This window comes from Maniola hyperantus, chromosome 7 (genome assembly GCF_902806685.2).
Source record: "Maniola hyperantus chromosome 7, iAphHyp1.2, whole genome shotgun sequence".
Lineage (NCBI taxonomy): Eukaryota > Metazoa > Arthropoda > Insecta > Lepidoptera > Nymphalidae > Maniola > Maniola hyperantus.
Window position 1 is genome coordinate 14292465 of NC_048542.1, and position 21343 is coordinate 14313807.

At 37.5% G+C, this 21343-nt stretch overlaps 2 protein-coding genes across 4 annotated transcripts in view; one reads left to right on the forward strand and one right to left on the reverse strand.

The window, feature by feature from the left end:
• The window catches only part of LOC117983570 (pikachurin-like), a 137218-nt gene that overhangs the window by 56849 nt on the left and 59026 nt on the right, over positions 1-21343 (forward strand). For both annotated transcript variants that reach the window (XM_069499954.1, XM_069499955.1), the window contains exon 2: positions 11624-11762. In XM_069499954.1, the coding sequence (XP_069356055.1) occupies positions 11651-11762 (112 nt within the window). In that variant the 5' untranslated portion in view covers positions 11624-11650. The remainder of the gene's footprint in view (positions 1-11623; positions 11763-21343) is intronic.
• On the reverse strand, positions 1819-10249 carry LOC117983562 (alpha-N-acetylgalactosaminidase-like). 2 transcript variants are annotated; one of them, XM_034970153.2, is made up of 9 exons: positions 9898-10249; positions 9389-9563; positions 8351-8525; positions 7697-7794; positions 6870-7031; positions 4909-5103; positions 3630-3794; positions 3090-3162; positions 1819-1981 (listed from the first exon to the last, which is right to left on the reverse strand). In XM_034970153.2, the coding sequence occupies exons 1-9, from the start codon at positions 10059-10061 to the stop codon at positions 1950-1952; spliced, it is 1239 nt and encodes a 412-aa protein (XP_034826044.1). In that variant the 5' UTR covers positions 10062-10249; the 3' UTR covers positions 1819-1949. The 2 variants fall into 2 exon arrangements, with proteins under 2 accessions (XP_034826044.1, XP_069356097.1); XM_069499996.1 differs by lacking the exon at positions 4909-5103.

Below are 21343 nucleotides of genomic sequence, written 5' to 3' on the forward strand. Positions count from 1 at the left end.
AACCCTAAAAAGAGCCTTCTAATAGAAAGAAGAAAGAAAGAAAAACGTTTATTTTTAAGGCTGTACCACACATTACCAGCTAGACCTGGTTAGGTTATCCCGGCGCCTCTAATACTTGAGTAGTAAAGTCAAAAGACCTCAAGTAGAAGAAGCGCCGGAATAAAGTATCTCATGTGTGGCACAACCCGAAAAAAAAGGTCACTACTCAGCATAAATGCCATATGTCTTGCACAAGTACAAAACATACAGCGCTGGTTTTCAGTAGGAACCCTGATTCGGGTGGCGCCACGGAATTATTTTAATTGTACTTATCTATTCTATATGTAATAAATAAATAAATAAATAAATAAAACGTTTATTTTTCAATCAAATATGTTAATAATATATACAAATTCACACATATTATACTTACTTATATATATAATTGGACGCATCTATGTACATGTATACATACCTATGATGTAGCCTAAATCTTGTTACAAAAAGGAGTACTCCGCCACATGGTCCTGAAATACAGTGTTTCCCAAACATTGTTCTGCCATGGCCCGGTAATTTTCACATTGCCCATTCGTGACCCACTTAACACTTTTCCGTCTTTGACTTCGTCCGCGTCGAACTAGGTTTTTAGGGTTCCGTACCTCAAAAGGAAAAATGGAACCCTTATAGGATCACTTTGTCTGTCTGTCTGTCTGTCTGTCAAGAAGCCTACAGGGTACTTCCCGTTGACCTAGGAATCATGAAATTTGGCAGGTAGGTAGATCTTCTTATAGCTGATATTTGGGGAAAAATCTGAAAACCGTGAATTTAGGGTTAGATCACACAAAAAAAATTAAATTGTGGTCATGAACTAATAATTATTATTTTCATCTTTCGAAGTGAGTGACTATATCAAGTGGGGTATTATATGAAAGGTCTTCACCTGTACATTCTAAAACAGATTTTTATTTATTTTTATGCATCATAGTTTTTGAATTATTGTGCAAAATGTCGAAAAAATACGACTGTAGTACGGAACCCTCATTGCGCGAGCCTGACTCGCACTTGGCCGGTTTTTTAAAAATCCTGTTGGAACTCTTTGATTTTCCGAGATCAAAAGTAGCCTATGTACTTACCCGGGATGCAAGCTATCTCCGTACCAAATTTCATCTAAATTGGTTAAGTTGGAAATAACAGAAGGGCTGTGAAAAGCTAGCAGGCAGACAGACAGACAGACACACTTTCGCAGTTATAATAATATTAGTATGGATAACCTTGGATTTGGGTTTTTAAAAAGCCCGCGAGGAACTCTTTGATTTTTCAATCTCCGTTGCTCCATTGCGTCGTGATTTAAGAACCAACCAACAAACACACTTTCGCATTTATAATATGGGTACTGGTGGTAGGTAATGTTGAGCACTGAAGTCTTGATGTACCTATGTTTTTCTTGTGCATTTGTAATTAATATATTTTATCTCTATACATAAAAATGAATCGCTGAATGTGTTGATGATCGCAAATCTCGAGAACAGCTGAACCGATTTCGCTAATTCTTTTTTTATAATATTCCTTGAAGTACGAGGGTGGTTCTTACGGAGAAAAATTTAAAAAAATGCCTGAAAAATAATCGACTGTTAGGCGGTACGAAGTTCGCCGGGCCAGCTAGTTTTAAATATATAAAAGGAAAAGGTGACTGACCGACTGACTGACTGATATATCAACGCACAGCTCAAACTATTGGACGGATCGGGCTGAAATTTGGCACGGATGGGACCCGTAGATTCACTCAAGTAGATTTAGAAATCCCACTTCGCTCTGTCATAAATAAATAGAGAACAAAACCATAATTCCACAGCTTTATAAAGTAAAATAACATGCTCTCAAAGTTAATGCATTTGCCAGTCTTTGATATAAGTACAGGTATAACATTTAAGTAGGTACCGAACAAACTTTGAATATAAAAGCTTTCGCTCTCATAATGGAAACGTCGTATAAATTATGGCATCTGAAAAGAAAAACAACACATTAGATATAGCCCAGTCAATTTAGACTTCAAGGTTACAATAATTCACACTTGGCTGAAAATTGGTAAGATTGTTCAAAATACCTCTCAGGTCTCAGACCAGGGCGCGTTTTTTTTTTTTTTCATAACAAGCGTAGGTACACCAAATATTTACATTATTTTTTTCTCGCCAAACTGGTAAGCCAGTTTGTTGGCGAGCTGGCGCTCCTTAAAAATAACTAAAATCTACGTATTAAATTGTACTTATGTATGTAAACTTATATTCTAACTTATAAACTTATACTCAGATTAAGGATTGATCGCTGCAGCGAATTGAACGCTTCAGAGATCAATCCTCAATCTGAGGAACCCTCGTAGCTTTAGTTTTAAGTTTGCGTAATAATTATCACCACTATATCTTACAAATCCAACATCTGACCATCAAAAAGAGTAATTTATTACCTGTTTTGAATAAATCATTTGACTTTGACTTCGAAAATACTATAATAAATGAAATGTGAAAAGTCCTCATCGATCCGACACCTGGAAAAAAATTTACCCGGGGTCAAAGGTCACAAAAACGGTAAGTTTATCATAAAATTAGCTCAGACAAAAATTATAGATCAGATAATTATCTACAAAAAATGTCTGTATACTTTTTTCCTAAGAGCCACTGTTATCTGATCTACAACTTTTGTCTGGGCTAATTTTATGAAAAACTTGCCGTTTTGCTGATAATCACGAAAAACCCGTTTTTGTGACCTTTGACCCCGAGTAATTTTTTTTCCAGTGTGTCGGATCGATGAGGACTTTCACATTTCATTTATAATAGTGTTTTCAACAATCCTACCAATTTTTAGCCAAGTGTGAATCATTGCAACCTCACCCCTATATTTTGATTTAATTTGACTGGACTAATATACTAGTATTTTCCAACGACTATGTCTGCGTGGGTATTATAGGTTTTTAAAAATCCCGTTGGTCAAAATCCTTTCTACCATTCAGACGACATAATTATACGATGACGTTATATGGCGTCTGAATGGTTCCATAAAGTAGCCCCTATCCTAACTATGAATTTCAGTGTAAGTTCCAACTGCAAATATCTCACCTTCAGCAGGTACATCGACTTCTAAAGTGTCACTTAAAGTGATATTTTTTATGAATGATTGACTAAAAATATCCTGAAATTAAAGAAAATACGCATTTTTATACGTTTATTGAAAAAAAAACAATAATTAACTTCAAAGAAACATTTTTGTCTTTACATCCTAAAAACTTGTAACTAAGTATCTAGTTTAAATGTAACCTGTAATTAATTTTTTTTAGTCATTAATTTTTTTATAAAATGCAAATGTTTGGGACTATCGAACTAGTTTGTCATTTATATTTACCTACACTAGCTTATGCTCGTGAATTCGTCAGCGTGAACTACATAAATTTCAAACCCCTATTTCCCCCCCCCCCCCTTAGGGGTTGAATTTTCAAAAATCCTTTCTTAGCGGATGCCTACGTCATAACAGCTATCTGCATGCCAAATTTAAGCCCGATCCGTCCAGTAGTTTGAGCTGTGCATTAATAGATCAGTCAATCAGTCAGTCAGCCCCCTTTTCCTTTTATATATTTAGATTATTCGTAAAATCTTACTTACCATAACAGTATATCTATCGGTGGAATTCAAACCATACTGTCCTGGTGTGAAAGAGACAGTTACTCTGTCTTCAGACAAATTCACGAGTGCGAAAGAGACTGAATGATATTTGTCACCTTTCCTCGGTAAATGCGGTTTCACCCATAATGTGACTTGATTTTGTAACTGTAATTGAAAAAAAATGTAAAACATCACATTTTATAAATTAATACCAAAGTAGATTTTGAGAAAAAGTAAGGTCAGATTTAGGGAAATAGCAAGGTCAAATTTTGAGAAATAACAAGGATAAGTTAGACTTCAGGAAAGAGTCTGATTCAAATTTCAAACACAGAGTGATTTCAAACACTGACATCTATAAAGCACGCGTTGACTTTGCTCAGACCAAGAGTGAGATCTATAGAGCGCACTCTGACTTAGCTTAGACTTAAGACAGAGTTAAAATGAGACAGAGCTATATCTCTCACATAAATCTGTCTCGTTTTAACTCAAGATTAAGTCTGATCAAAGTCAAAGTGCGCTCTATAGATCTCAGCCTTAGGCTCAGGCCACACGATGCGTTTCACAGATGGCAATCGGGTATGGGGGGGGGGGGGGGGGGAGCGCGCACACCCGCACGCTCGCCCGCACCAGGTTAGCCATATTGACCTGTCGCGTACTATAGGTGACGAGGTTTATGTAGGTAAATAAATGCTATAGTGTTTGTTTGTTGGTTTGTCCTTCAATCACGTCGCAACGGAGCAACGGATTGATGTGATTTTTTGCATGGGTATAGTTGAAAGCCTGGAGAGTGACATAGTCTACTTTCTATCCCGGAAAATGAAAGATTTCCCGCAGGAAATTAAAAAATTTAAAAATCTAAATCCACGCGAACGAAGTAGCGAGCATCAGCTAGTAGGTAATATTTGTATAGTACGCGACAGGCTCAGATTGCAATCGGGTATGGGGGGGGGGGGGGGGGAGCGCGCACATTTGCACGTCACGCACGCTCGCCCGCACCAGGTTAGCCATATTAACCTCCCCGATTGCCATATTGACCTGTCGCGTACTATAGGTGACGAGGTTTTTTTTTTTAAAAAAAAAGAATATTAGCCATGTTAAATGACTAATATTCCCCTTTCCTCTCCAACTAAGAAACTAAGACTTGTGCTAGGAGTAGGTACGACAATAGTGCAACGCGCGGGGTTTGAACCGTCGACCTTTCGGTTTTCAGTCCACTCCTTTACCGGTTGAGCTATTGAGGCTATAATGTACACTTACCATATCGTTTATGTACACTTACCATATAAGGTTTGGCCATAACACCTAATGGGTCTTGAGCGATGGCTATCAGATCTAAATTGAGCAGTAACTCATTTTCATATTCACTTATCCTGTTCATGTCACAGCTTAGTAACAACGGAGCCGCTAACATTGAGTATACAGCTATGTGCACGCGACTTTGGCTGTCTGTTAGCGAGCCTGTGCCGAATATTAGCTGCAAAAACAAATCAACTCAAACAACTTAAGGAGATATTTATAAAATAAAAACCGACCAAGTGCGAGTCAGACTCGCGCACTGAGTGTTCCGTACTTTATAATAATCTTTATTTGATAAAAATTTACAAGGTATATAAGTGCATAACCCTGGTAGTAGCAATGCAAAGTTCCTGGCCCCCAAACTAGGATTCCCTGTGCTATGGGAAGCCAGTCTTTCGCCCGAATATAAATAGGTAGGTACAATTAATGGCGCTAAATACTACAATCGTATTTTATCTACATTTTGCATAATAAATCAAAAACTATTACGCTTAAAAATAAATAAAAATCTGTTTTAGAATGTCCAAGCAAAGCCCCTTCATATGTGTGTATATCATCACCCTTTCATGAGCCTCAATAGCTCAATAGCTCAATAGGTAAAGGAGTGGAATGAAAAACCGAAAGGTCGACGGTTCAAACCCCGCCCGTTGCACTATTGTCGTACCTACTCCGAGCACAAGCTTGACGCTTAGTTGGAGAGGAAGGGGGAATATTGATCATTTAACATGGCTAATATTCTTTATAAAAAAAAAATACCAGACTTGATGGTATAGTAAGCTTACTTTGAAAGTTGAAAATATCAATATTTGATCATTTTATCGGACATCGTCGCAACGGTACAACGGATTGATGTGATTTTTTGCATGGGTCTAAAGATCTGGAGGAGTGACATAGGCTACTTTTTATCCCGAAAAATCAAAGAGTTCCCACAGGATTTTTTATAATAATAATAATAATAATTCTTTATTTGCATAATGTGTGTAGATACATTGAGCGCTGTGGTCTTAATAGTGGGAGGTCCCGGGTTCGATTCCTGGCAGGGGTTTGGAATTTTATAATTTCTAAATTTCTGGTCTGGTCTGGTGGGAGGCTTCGGCCGTGGCTAGTTACCACCCTACCGGCAAAGCCGTGCCGCCAAGCGATTTAGCGTTCCGGTACGATGCCGAGTAGAAACCAAAGGGGTATGGGTTTAATAAAAACCGCCATACCCCTTCCAGGTTAGCCCGCTATCATCTTATACTGCATCATCACTTACCACCAGGTGAGATTGCAGTCAAGGGTTTTTTTCAATCTGAATTTAAAAAAAAAAAAAAACATAAGCTGTTAAATCTAAAAACATAGTCCAGCACATTAGCCATGTCGGCGTACAAATATACCAAACCAAAACCAAAATCCACGCGGACGAAGTCGCGGACATTATCTAGTAATATATAATCGCTACCGTTCGTCTATGTGGTGTTTTTATCAGAGGAGTCCGATTTTAAATTTTAAAACGTATATTTTTAATTTTTTTATTTTATTTTATTTATTAGGAACACACACAATACATTAATTTAACACAAACTACGACACTTATAGACAAACACAGGCTGATAAATGTATCTATAAAATGTGTACACAGCATTTGCAAAATATCTAGACAAATAAAAAGAACTTAACTAACTACTTAACTAAACAATTAATAATTAAGTTACTTAGGAGATGAACCCACCGAAAAATGATAAGAGCCTTTTTTTGAATGCAGTAGCTGAGTCATGAAATATGTCGATGCCATATATTCAAAATTCTTTGATCTTTTATCGTTTTGTATTTTATGTCTTTTTTCTTGTACCTTTATTTGTATTTAAATTTATTATTAATCATCTAGTTAGTGTAAGTGGCACTGCCGTTCTAATTAGATATAAAATAAATAAAATAAATAAATAAATAAATAAGAAAGCGTACCATATCAGGATCATTCCAGTGTCCAGGGCCATGGAACTTGTACAAATGCTCGTACTCGTCTTGATAGTGAGATATGATAGTTCTGATGGCGCTCCATGACGTCACCACGTCGTGGTAACTGCGCCACACGTTGCAGTACTTTGATACGCTCTCGTAATCAGGCTACAAAGAAAATCCATGTCATACATATTCCGATATTACCAGTGGCACCTCCTTAATACCTACAGATTAATATAGCATTACGTTGACTTTGCTTATACTTGAGATAAAACGAGACAAATATTTATATTATTTCTACATGTCTCATTTTAACACTGTCTTAAGTCTGAGCAAAATCCCTTAAAAGTTTACTGTATTCTAGAAAACGGGTAGGTGCATATTTAAACTTCCACTTAAAAATGTGTTCTGTAGATCTCAGCCTAAAACAAAGTCAAAGTCAAATAATTTATTCAAAATCAGTACCCATACCATAAATGCGAAAGTGTGCTTGTTTGTTGGTTTGCTGGTTTGGTCCTTCAATCACGTCCCAACAGAGCACCAATCGACGTGAATTTCGCATGGGTATGGTTAAAGCCAACAAAACTAATAAACAAACAAACAAACACACTTCGCATTAATAATAAGGGTACTGATTGATTTGAATTTGTAATTTTATTACATTTATAGTTTGTCAATAAGTAAATAATCAGTTTGTCCATTTTTCATATTTTAAATGATACTTAAAATTTGATGATACGAGTAAATGGCAAAAACCAAAGGAGAAGAAAGAGATAATGATAGTTATGTAATGTAAATGTAATGAACGCAGTAATGGAGGGTGCTCTTACCTGTTTATGGTGTATAAACTCTATGTAATAAGGCCAACTGCAGGAGTACACCATCGGCCGACCCGTGGCGTTTAAGTGTGCTCCCAGCTTTATGTATGCTGTAAAATGAAATTGCGGACTTTTACTATAAGGTTTTTTGGGTTCCGTATCTGAAAGGTTGCCAATGGGACCCTGTTACTGTATTGAGGTGTCATTTAAACTAGCAGTTACTAAGCCTCTGTTGTCCGTCCGTTTGTCCGTCAGCAGGCTGTATCTCATGAGCCGTAGTAGGTAGAGATGAAATTTTCACAGAGTGAATTTCTATTACCGCTATAAGTACCACAAATTGCTAATGCGCGTGGCCGCCATTTTAGTGACGTCAGCACTAGACTGAAGTTTCGAGCTGATGGTATATTTTTACTTAAATATACGTCATGGTTTCACCGCAATAGCAATTTGCGGGACTTATATAACAACAAATAATAAAAAACTAATAGGTATGGTAAAATTCAAAATGGTTGCCATACATATTAAAAAAATATATTAACTCTGAAAATTAGAGGTGTGTGCCCCAGATCGAACCCCCGACCTCCAATGAGGAGGTGGACGTCCTAACCACTAGGTTATCACAGCTTAAGTGAAGTTGGTCAAATGGAATGTAAAAACAGTAGGTACCTGTATTAAGGTAGTCCTCTTCAACAAAACAGCCGTCAACCTTCAAATAGTCCACATCCCATTCTGCAAACATCTTTGCATCCCTCATGAAATGGTCCCTTGAACCCGGATAGCCCATACAAGTTGTTTTTGCTATATTTGTGTACATGCCGAATTTTAGCCCCCGTTTGTGTATCTGGGAAATAAAGTTTTAACAATCATTTACACTACGCCGCCAAAAGTAATGTGCATCGGCGTTTAGAATGACATTTCGGCTTTGTAGTTCTCAGTCCCTCTCGCTCAAGCAGAAGTACAATACTTGTAAAATGTTATTCCTTCAATCGCTTCGGCTATTGTAGCCTAGTATACTGCAACCCACCATTGCACAATAACTTAAAAAACATAATACAAATCAATTATTTCTTTAAAACTCTTAGGTCAACATAACCTCACTTCACATTGTTTGTTAATATTTCATGTACGAATACATCTTGACAAACAAAAAAAAGTGGCCACAGTGATAAGGACAAAACATAATCATTTTGTCACATTCTAATAAGAGCTTAAATGTATTTAGCTATCTCGCTTTAACAATAAGAGTCACATTAGGGCTACTTCTACAGGTGTTTATTTTTAGAGCCGTACTTTTGACATGACAGTTGACACAAAGAGTTAAAATGGTGAGTGAATTCTTATTTTGTACGGACTATACCTAATTTGAATAAATGATTTGATTTGGACCTATTAATTCAGTTGGATAGGTCACACACAAAATAATGAATCACATTGCTTTGGCTTTCTCTTCAATTATTCAATCGTTCAATAGTCTAAATAAAAGGAAAAGCTGACTGACTGACTGACTGATCTATCAACATACAGCTCAAACTACTGGACGGATCGGGCTTGGCAAGCAGATAGCTATTATGATGTAGAAATCCGCTAAGAAATAATTTTTGAAAATTCAATTCCTAAAGGGGTGAAACAGGCGTTTGAAATTTTTGTGGTCCACGCGGACGAAGTCGCGAGCATAAGCTAGTAATTTATAAGACAAAAAATTACATAATCAGCAATATACTTCATTCCATGAGGAAACCTCTCTCTATCAGGTACAAGTCGGCCATGTTCATCCCTCTTCTTTTCTGACCAGCAATCATCAATGATTATGTACTCAAACCCTGCTTCTAAGTAACCTTCTTTGTACAATGTATCTGCCACGGACAATATTAGCTTTTCACTGAAAAAAAAAAGTTTAGCTCAATATAAAGTCAAGCAAATTGCTAATGCGCGTGGCCGCCATTTAATGACGTCAGCACTAGACTGAAGATACTACAAGTAATAAAACTTGCAGAGGTCAGCCCTGGTAAGTGGCAAGTCTCTCACAGCAAGACAATTTCAACTCTCAGTCACTCAGTCAATTTTATAAACAAAACAAAACTGCAGAAATTCACTTTAGTCATAACTATGAACCTTATGTAAGTAATAAACTTGAGACGAGAGACTTGATTCCTCTTCCTCTTAAGAAATACCTAGATTTTTATGAGGTTTCATTAAAAAATATCTTTACCCACTCGAGACATTTTAGAGGATTTTTACGACAATCCACGCCGCACATATAGTAGCCCCACGACATCCAGCCCATGGGAGGCCGCCGGGCCAACGCATTATCCAAAAGTTCCACTACACTCGACAAATATGCGAAAACGAAACACAACACCAACAAATACACTGCCATATTTTTACTAAATTGATAACAAACACGAGTTTCATGCGAAAAACATGCTTCTATGTTATTTAGGTTTAACTCGCCGTGTACATATTATCGTTATTTTTATTGTAACTTTAAGGCTGATTCGGACAATTTTTCAAATTTTAAAATTAAATTAAATTTCAGTTTTCACTTTTCAGCGATATTTGTTTATTACGACAGTGGCTGATTCTGTTGTACACAATCTCTAAACTAAACTAAAATGACACGTCTAAATCTATTGCTATCCCTTTCATAATGTTGCTTGCGGAAAAAGATAGCACTAGATTTAGACCAGTAGGGCGATTGTCTAACACCTGCATCAATCATTATTACAATCTCAATTGTTCTGATTGGCTGAATTTGTGCGATTCTTGTTGCAACAATGCATTGTAGCCAATAGTGAGCGAGCATTAACCAATCAGAGATGATTGCGATCGTGACATTGTAGTTGTCAAACAACCGCGGTAGTGCCCCTGTTAATTTAGTTTAGTTTAGAGATTGTGTACTAGAGAATCGGCCCCATTACCACCCTTACCACCTGAATTAGACACAAGACACAATTGACAATAATTGACTGTTGACACTGACAGTTTGCTTGACTCGAGTAAAATTTAAAACCATAAAGTACCTAGGTAAGTTTGAAACACTTAAAAAAAAACAATCGATATTATGAACCAGGCACAGAGCAGGTAACTTTTTAATTTAACTGGATTATAATTTCCGTTCCATTTCAAGTAAATGCAGCATTGACTGTTTAGAATTTATTATGCCAATGTTTCTCAAAGTGTTTCCCAAACTGCAATAAAGCCCGTCAGACTTGTATCGAAATACTTAATAAAAATAAACATGAGTTGTAAGTATTTTCGCAACAAACTCTCGTTTGACTAAAGAGCATTACGATCCAATGCCAAATGAAATGCAAGGCGTCACGTACGCCGGGCAATCGTCGAACAAAATAAAATGTAACTGAACTCGATCCACACGATTTAAGTAAAGGGTCGGACGAATCTTGCCTGTACATTATAGCCTTCAGAGTTTCATTCGTAACGAGAAAGTAGAAAAGACCAAGGAAATAAGTCTTAGGAGTTATGTTGCAATGAGAAATGGTTCTAGGAAAGGATTTTCTTTTATTGGAAGATTCTTTTGTGAATTTGTGAACAAACGAATGTTTTTGATGAAGGAGGGATGCAAATTATTATTCTACTATACAATTTCATAAAATGAGAAAATTGATAAAAAAAAACTTCGCATTTTGTTACTCATAATTTTGACTTGTTTGTATTTTTAGTTAACAACAGGCGGGTGTTTGTTTTACTCCACCCACCACACGTTAAATATTGCGCGACTTGGGTCCCGTAGAAATTTAGAAATACTTATCCTTCCTTATTCCTCCTCTAATGTAGGGAACTTCTGTGCATATTTTTTTGAAAAATTGAATATGGCGGATGTTGCTACTTTCTATTGATTTTTACTTCACTTTTGGCGGGGCAGTCGTGTTTTTAATTTTTTTAATTAACTATTTACCAATTTTTGCTTTTCTGTTACAGAGGGTCGTGCCACCCGGAGCATGGGCGATGGCATGGCGTGAAATGACGCGCGTCGCGCTCGCGCTCGCCGCGCTGTTGGCAGCGGCCTCGTCGCGCGCTCCTACCAACGACCCCGCGCTCTTTGAGGCGGCATTTCAAGGTAAGTAAAGAACTTAGTCAAAAGATTCTCTCTGCATTGTATTCTTCGTCATGGATCATGGATGATCAGAATGAGAACGGTTTAAGTCTGCCACACTGCCCACTGGCCCCATTCCTCATAGGCAAATGTCTTTTTTAAATCAAACCAAACCAATTTAACGTCTTAAATTTAACTTCAAACTAAAGCTACGAGGGTCCCAAATACACCTTGGCCTGAGGAGAAGCCCACAAAAAAATCAGTCGAGTAATCTTTTTATTTTCACAATCTCGCAATGGGTAGGATTTCACATTTCTTGGGGCAGGGGCTTTCTTGGTATAATAATTCGGTGAGATCCTTTCACAAACCACATACCGCATATTATTTTGTCCTTGTAATTTTCTTTTGAAATGACTCTGTACGCGTAGATGAGCTGTGAAGGAAAGCCTCCTAACCACCCTGTAGCTGGTAGCAGCATGGTAGTGGTAGGTTCTACTCATTATAAAAAATATTACTATGAGAGTAAATTTAATTTTTCCTTTGACCTTTGATAATGAAATATATTCATAATATTATATATAATGAAAAATGCTAAAAATATTTATCGGAGAATCGTTTAGATTTAATTTTATGTGATGACTTCCAATGTCTGACATGTTGTTTTTCTTATCTTTTTTATTAGTCAATGCGTACATGCGACGCTGTCAGCCTCTCGACAACGAATGTGTCGACAGAAAGCACTATTGACTGATAATAGTTTATTTTTTATGGATTGTACTTCTTAATTTACAAGTAGGTACTATTCAAATCATTTTAATAAGGATTATGACGTCGTACGTTCGTATGCATTATAATATTCTCCGACATATTAATCTTTTATTTTACCTACATCAAAGCCGGTTTCGTTTTATTTTCCACTTCTTTAGTTCAAATTTTACCAAACAAAAAACAGTAAATTTTAACGTATTACACGACAAAGGGACACCGCTGTAGCGTCCATAACGAATACTTATTCAATAAAAAATATGCTTCAGGCTCATAAAAGTTCCATTCGCAACGCCCGTGGACGATCTTTCATAATAATAGGTTTCTATTAAGACTTAGTTATTTTCAATTTTCGATTTATTTTCAGCGACGTTTTCTGCAAAAATATCCTGCTGATACCATTCTTTGATTTATTTTCAGCGCTACCAACTGGGTATAATAACAATAAAGGTAGCTATAGATATAATCAGAGATTCTAAAATTCTAAAAATTCATATTAAGTAGGTATTTATCTAAATCAATAAAAGGAAAAGCTGACTGTCCGATCTATCAACGCACAGCTCAAACTACTGGGCGGATTGGGCTGAAAGGCATGCAAATATTTATCATAACGTACGTAGACATATTCTGCTAAGAAAGATTTTTGTAAATTCAACCCTAAGGGGGTCAAATAGGGGTTTAAAATTTGTGTAGTCCACGCGGTCGAAGTCTCGGGCATAAGCTACTTTTACATAAACGAGAAAAGATGTGAGACTAAAGCTATTCTGTATTAATTCAATAAACATTTTGCTCGAATAGAAAGGTACTTAACCTGAAAATTCAATAGGGTTTCACGGGATTAATTCAGTAAGATTAAAACAATATTTATTATAGGTAGTCCGTATAGATTCGTAACATGATAATATTATGTAGGTACATCTGTATTTTTATAATAAAAACTTTGACGACCTCTGTCTCTATCTATTAATAATTTCCCTCTCCCGTCGTGCTTGTTTCATTGGAAAATCACAAAAAGTGCGGGTTCGATTCCCAAGTAGAACATAAAAATCTTTCAATATCGATAAAAAGCATTTTTTCTTTTTTTTTACAAATTCATTACTTTCGTCTATTGAATTATTATGTACTGACGACTGTCGTCGTAGAAAAATATTTATCTCTTATCAAATGGAAGTCATCAAATTACACCTACTACGCTACGGCCCATTTCTCTCAAAGGACCGTATGAACGATCGAATGATAAAAAAGATAAAGATATGGGAGGACGGATCTACTAAACGTTGTGTGAACAGGCAGTTTTATCTGTGACATAAAATTACTTACAACTTCCAAGAAAATAGGGCGCGTCCCCAGTAATATAACTGAGAGGACGTAGGACGTAGGTATAAGGAAATGGAACACCTGGTTCGGCCATTCATTAATTACATGAACTACGTTACACAGATATGTTCAGAGAAGGGATGGTTCTACAAAATGTGTCATGGTCTGACAAGAAGGCGTAGGAATAGGCCAGTAAATAAAGCCGTTTTTTTGGTCAACCAAATTTCCGATCCAATTTTATTTTGTTTTTAGGATAAGGGTCACTTACTGACCATAAAATCACAAAATGCTGACAGATCCAGGTGGAGCTTCGATCGCAATCTTGAAGGAAAGTTTTTGGCCGATATCTCGAAAACTATCCACTTTAGGGCAAAAATTATGTGACCTATTATTGTAGAAAATAAAATTTCGCATTTTTTGTTTTCTGTAAGCTTTTTTGTAAAACTTACCGTTTACGATTTATGACCGATTTAATGAACCGGTTTGTCCAATATTTTAAAAGTTATCGGCCGAAATAGAAACCACCAATGCGTTGCCGGCCTTTCTTCAGGAATTAGTTGGTACGCCCCTTAAATAACCCTATGTTGTAATCTAATGGGAACGCCGCCGAAGGATTCTACAGTTTGCATGTGCGTGGAAAAAAGGATCTGGCAGAACGAGCGGTCGAAGTGCAGCAGACACCCAATGCAAGGATTTAGTACTGAAAGCGCTATACCTAAGTACTATTTTCGGACCGTATATCTATTCCACCCATAGATAACTCAAAACAAAGAATTATTCATTATACATGAACATAAATTATCCGTTTACCCCGAACCCTAATTATGCAGGACATTAATAATAATTTCACCGGCGCTCAGGTACCTACAATATTATTCCATTTAATTTCTCGAACATACCTATAGAGGCGGGGTGCTGATTATTAAAATTAAATCTACGTTGTCATCATCATGATCAACCCATCACATCGCCAGCTCACTACAGAGCACGGATCGACGGACGGACGACTCGCATAGTAATGGTTTGGCCATAGTCATACGCTGGCCAAATGCGGATTGGCAGACTTCACACACCTTTGGGAAAATTATGGAGAACTCCCAGGCATGCAGGTTTCCTCGCGATCTTTTCCTTCACCGTTAAAGAAAGTGATATCTAATTAAGTACTTAAAACACACATAACTGCGAAAAGTTAAGAGGTGCGTGATCGAACCCCCGACCCATTTTAATTCACTTTTAAAATAAGGATAAAAATCGTACTTTTGACATGAAAGACACAAAAAGTTAAAATAGTGCGTGACGAGTTAATTTTTTTACTCGATATAGGACACAGGCCAAATACAGAACCTTCTTTTTGGGTTTCACCGCAGTATATTTTAATCAGGATTAAGTTTGAAATCATTCAAAATATTATTCTGTTTTGAATGCGATAAGGGAGTGTTAGGTACCTACTTGTTAGAAATGTGCATAATTTAGTTGGGAACTGCTTAGCATTCAAATCGCACTAAGAGCTTCACGGGTTTACCTCTAGTTTGCAAATGAAAACATCAACGGGGTACATTTCACTATCCTAACAGTAATACGATGTTGACAGATCTATATATAGTATGCGACAGGTCGAGATGGCAATCGGGGTGGGGACGCCTCGCACACCTTCACAGCTCCGCGTTAACCCGGTGCGGGATAGCGACACATATCACATATCATCAACCGCATCAACCTGTCTCTGGCCCACTACTGAGAACGGGTCTCCTTTTGCCACACTGGCCCAGTGCTGATTCGCAGATTTCACACACCTTTGAGAACATAGAGAACTCTCACGCATGCAGGTTTCCTCACAATGTTTTCCTTTACCGTTAAAGCAAGTGATATTTATGAATATACAGTAGGTACGCGGCAGAAAGTAATGTACATCAACCTTTAGAAGGAGATAGCAGATTTGTAGAGCATTGTCTCTATCGCTGAGACCATTGATGTTGGTATTCCCGCTGAGACTGACAAAACGTCATATACCTACGGTATGTGGTGTTAGAGACAACGCTCTACAAAGCCGTATTGTCGTTCTAAAGGCCGATGTACGTTACTTTCTGGTGCGTACTGTACGAATGATGAATAGCAGAAGCTGAAGACAACGCGGAAAAGCAAACATCTTATTACGGCGCATTTGAATACTGAAATGTTGTTGCAATTTGTATTGCTGACTCTACACGTCTACGAGTGCACGCGCGACCGATGTCTTGGCTTTTGCCACCGAGTTACGACTCATAGAGTTGCTGATCTCACACATCAGCCCTCTTAGGGCATGCGGAGATGATGGACTATAAAATCCACGGAGACGACGGACTATAAATGTCCACGGAAAAGAAAAGTTCGTCGTCTTTTATTTTTACTAGTTGCCATATTATTAGCCCATGATGGTGCGTTACGCGATGCAGCTGTACCATTTACAGTCAATACCAATAATCAATCTATGTGTAACCTGTCGTTAAGTTATAGGTTACTTATCTACCAGGTCACCGATAGATTGATAATTTCGGTCCTGTGAGAGTGTCAACTGTCAGTCAATCAGAGGTGATTACGATCGTCACATTGTAGCTATCAAACAATAGTGGCGTTAAAAAAGTGCCCCCCACCTTATTTAAAGGTTTAGAGATGTAATGAAACTAATACTGAAATATTTTAAAACTAAAATTAACATGAAAATACGGTGGCGGCAAAACCCCTAATAAAATTTTTAGAGATATAATTAAACTAATACTGAAATATTTTAAAAGTAAAATTAACAGATTACAAAGGGTTGCATAATATATAGCAATATCATTAACAAACAGAGTAACATTAATGATAAATAGTTTGACTGACAGCTACAATAATGATCGATATTACCTCTAATTGGATGACACTCTCTCACTGTCTTTTACTGGCTAAAATGAACGAATATTGCAGCACAAATAACATTTGGCCAATCACAAAAAGATTATTATACTGACTTCTGCGATTTGTCCCATCGAAAGCCCTTTGCCCTTAGGCTTTTTTGCAAGATCGCCGCCTCTAGGATACAACACCTCTCTGGCTCTCGCTATTTGAATTGTTGAGACGGCTTCGGCGTATTTTAAAATGAGCTCACTGCGTCTTGGGAAGACAATAGATAAGTAAACAAGAATAGATTGCTCTAGAAGTTCAATAGTAGTAGATACATTAACTTTTCCTTTTCCTATTGAAGAGTACCTACAATGTTGTTTCACTAAATAAATGGAGATATTTTATGCGAAAGAAGAGCTGATTTGCCTTGGCACGGGTAGGTTTACTTATTTTATTGACTCATGACAGTACAATTATTGTAAGGTAGGTACTAAATGTTCTGAATAAAGACGAAAACCGCATTGAAATTTGAAATACACTAAGGTGACTAAGGCCGGCCATACACGGACTGCTCGAGCGGTTAGCCAGTGATCATACACGGACCGCTCTTGCAGTCAGAGTCAACAGCTTGAAGCTTTAAGCTTTAAGCTTCAAGCAATTTCAATGTTTCGTGCGACGTGGAATGAGGAGTGCGGGCGGAGGTAACTGCGCGAGAGCGGTCGACAGCTCGAGCAGTCAGTGTATGCCTGCCTGCTTGACCGCCCAACCGCTCGAAGCAGTTGCAACTGCTTGAGCGGTTCGTGTATGTACGTACGTAGAAGTCTGTACTTAGTTCAATATGCAGTCGCAGCTTGAAGCAGTCCGTCCTGACTGCTTCAAGCTGTCCGTGTATGGCTGGTCTAAGAAGTTTGGTAGTGTAACGCAGATTGCGTGTTTGTTTTGAGAAGAGAACATAAATATAATCCATTTACCGAGAGAGTAATTTCTATTTTGAGAGTTTTCATTATGGTGAAAATTTGAAACTCGCAGCGCGTCGCACCACTCGCTAAGTGCCTATTATAATGGTACTGATTCTGAGTACAACTAAATTTTAGAGTATTCGTATCTTCTTCTTAACAATATACTTACCTAATATGAAAAGGACAGATAAAATTTGACAGTTTAAAATTTAATTTAGAGCTGTCAAACCTCGTGTATGTCGTTAGTAGGTACCTACAAGTAAATTTATGCTCTGCACATAAATGAACAGTTCGAATGGACACCAATTTAGTCGGATTGCCTGTAAACTAATCAAAGGCAATCGCTTGCGAGCGATGGACCGTGAAAGGCGAAAGCTCTCACCCTAGTCTCGAGCGTTTCTGAGTTGTGGGTGCTTTACGACCAATGGCCGATATTGTTGGCGTTGACAGACATTGCCTTCAGTTATTCCGATAAACGGATATCAGGATTGATCAGATTAGTTTATTACATAGCAAGCTTAGACATAAACGACTACGACTCATACAACTGGGCCGAGATATAGATAATTCAAAATCGTCATATTAATCGTGGAATACACCCGTTCATCATCATCATCATCATGATCAACCCATCACCGGCTCACTACAGAGCACGGGTCCCCTCTCAGAGTGGGAGTGAGAAGGGTTTTGGCCATAGTCTACCACGCTGGCCACAAACAGATTGGTAGACTTAACACACCTTTGAGAACATTATGGAGAACTCTCAGGCATGCAAGGTTTCCTCACGATGTTTTTAATGAATTAAAACGCACATAACTCCGAAAAGTTAGAGGTGCGTACCCGGGATCGAACCCCCGATTTCCGATTAGAATGCGGACGTCCTAACCAATAGGCTATCACAGCTTATTTACACTATATGCACTCGTTATTTACACTATATTAGGTCCCCTTTAAAACGTAGAATGTATATAAGGCTGGATTTTTCAAAATTCCCACATGAGCGAAGCCGCCGGCTGTCACTAGTCGTTTTATAAAAATAAGTACCTTAGATAATTGTATTTCGATCTCAACATATTTATTAATCCATACTTCCATACTATTATTATAAATGCGAAAGTGTGTCTGTCTGTCTGTCTATCTGTCTGTCCGTCTGTCTGTCTGTCTGTCTGTCTGCTAGCTTTTCACGGCTCAACCGTTCAACCGATTTTGATGAAATTTGGTACAGAGTTAGCTTATATCCCGGGGAAGGACATAGGCTACTTTTATCCCGGAAAATTAAAGAGTTCCCACGGGATTTTAAAAACCTAAATCCACGAGGACATCGTCTAGTTACTTAATATGAATATTAATAAGGAAATTGCCCAAAACAAGTCGGTTGATGCCGAAGAAATTTCATAATCATAATATCTATAGACATCGTGAACGATGTGAAACGAGCGAACTAATTGAAGTAGGAGTATTTCAAAAGCGATGGGAATTCAAAGACTTTTATCATCAAAATACCATCTTTATTATTGCTTCGGATATGCGCATATAAAAGTCTGTGTTTTTCTGTAAAACACTCACTTTTATTAATCATAGTTATTAATTCATCATCGCGTCGGCCCGGCGGGGTGATTATGTAAAACGTTGCAGTAGCAACAGCAACGCGACAGCAGTAGCAATGCGACAGTTCATTTGCTGTCTCTCTTCTTCTTCTTATTTTGCTTTGTGGCTATTGCTGTCTCCCTCTAGCCGGACGTTTGACAGCAATGATCGCGACATTTAAGCGTGTCGCAAGCCTGTCGCGAGATACGTTATCACCCCGCGGGTCAGTTTTGTACTTTTAGGAATTTCCTTTTCTATATATGTATTTATCCGCTTAGATTATTATTCTGCTCCTTTTACCCCTTAAGAATCCTTTTGATGTCGAGAATGCAGTCGTTTAGATCGACGCTATCCTTTTTAAGCCTTCAGGTATTCTAAGATATTCTAAAGAGGATTAGATAGAGATTTTCCACTATGTATAAATCGGCAGTGATTTTCTAGTGTTAAGTAGGTAAGTATATATTTTGCAATACAAAGATGGCAGCACTGTTATTTAAAAGTTCCCAACTTATTGCAAAATGGCGTCATATCACATTATGTACTTAATTAAATTATTTCTTTGTTTAGAACACAAAACGTCAACCTTAGCAAAAAAAAATATTTTAGCCTAGAAAACTTATACCTACTTAATCCATACTATTATTATAAATGAGAAAGTGTGTCTATCTGCCAGCTTTTCACGGCCCATCTGTTCTTCATCCGGCCCACGCGGATGAAGTCGCGGATATCATCTAGTAACTAATAATGAGTTTATTGGACCAATTTTTCATTATGTAAATCACATCAAAGGAAAAAGGTAAGTATAAAAATAAAAATAAAATCCGTAGTGCTTTCGCAGAGTTTTTAATTTATACTAAGTAGAGCCTCAAAAAGTAAGCGAAAAAACTTCCAAGTTCCAAATTTAATTAGCTCCAAACTTCAAAAAAGGTATTTTAAAAAATACGAAAACTGGACTAAAACTACTTTCTCGAAGTTCACCCTGTCCGAGGTATTGACTTGGACTTGTAATTAAATTTAAAACGAGGAGTTTTCTTTGAAATTCAGCAACAAAGAGTTTCTCTACATAAATTCCTATCAAAGGACCTCCTCAACTTTAAGCACTTACCTACATTATACTAAGTATGTAAAGCTTTTCACATTAAATGCCACGTCCCTTTCTACATCTTATGAAATAGCTTTTGCCTGTGAGCAGTCTAAGTATTTGGATTTTAAATTCCGCAAGTTTCGTAGGAATCACTAGTTTTCACGGCATAAAAGTAGCCTACCTAGGTCACCACTATTTATTTTTATTTTTATGCATCATAGTTTTTGATTTATCGTGCAAAATGTCTAAAAAATACGACTGTAGTACGGAACCCTCAGCGCGTGCGCCTCGCACTTGGCCGGTTTTTTAAATTTTAGACTAGCTAGCGCTTGGCTGCAATTAGACCTGCTCTGCTGGCAAGTGATGATGCAGCCTAAGATGGGCCGCGCTTGTTTGGAAGATGCTTATTCACTCTTGACTTGAAGGTGCCTATATCAAAAACGGAGGGCGGTTTTTGGTAGGTAAACAGAATAGGCCAAAAATTCCACCCGAACGATGCCAGGGCGGGTCAACCAGTCGATCTATATCCCTTTCGGAGTTTCGCACGTAAGAGCCTTTTCAACCAGGCTCTATAATTAATAAGCAAAGCGCAGTTCCCCGTTCGCTGAGCAAAGGTATTGAAGGCAAAGGATTTTATGGCTGAACGGCACAAAGTGAATCCCAGCGGTGCGCCTCTACTTTCTGTAGACACGAGCTTTTATAACAACAGGGATTGACAAAGCTCCCTTTTTTTGTTACTTTCTTACTTTATTTTACACTATTTTTAATAAATAATGACTCAAAGTGGAAGCTTAAAGCTATGTGTGGTTTATAGGTTATAACTTAATTCATAAGACTTAGACACCCACCAACATTGATTTACAAACAACCTTGGTAACCTTGGTAAAAAATCAAGGTTGGTAAATCAATGTCCGCCAAGAAAGGACTTTTATTTTATTTTATTTTATTTTGAATATGCAATCGCTAAAGGGGTAAAATAGGGGTTTGAAATTTGTGTAGTCTACGCGGACAAGGTCGCGTGAATAAGCTGGTCT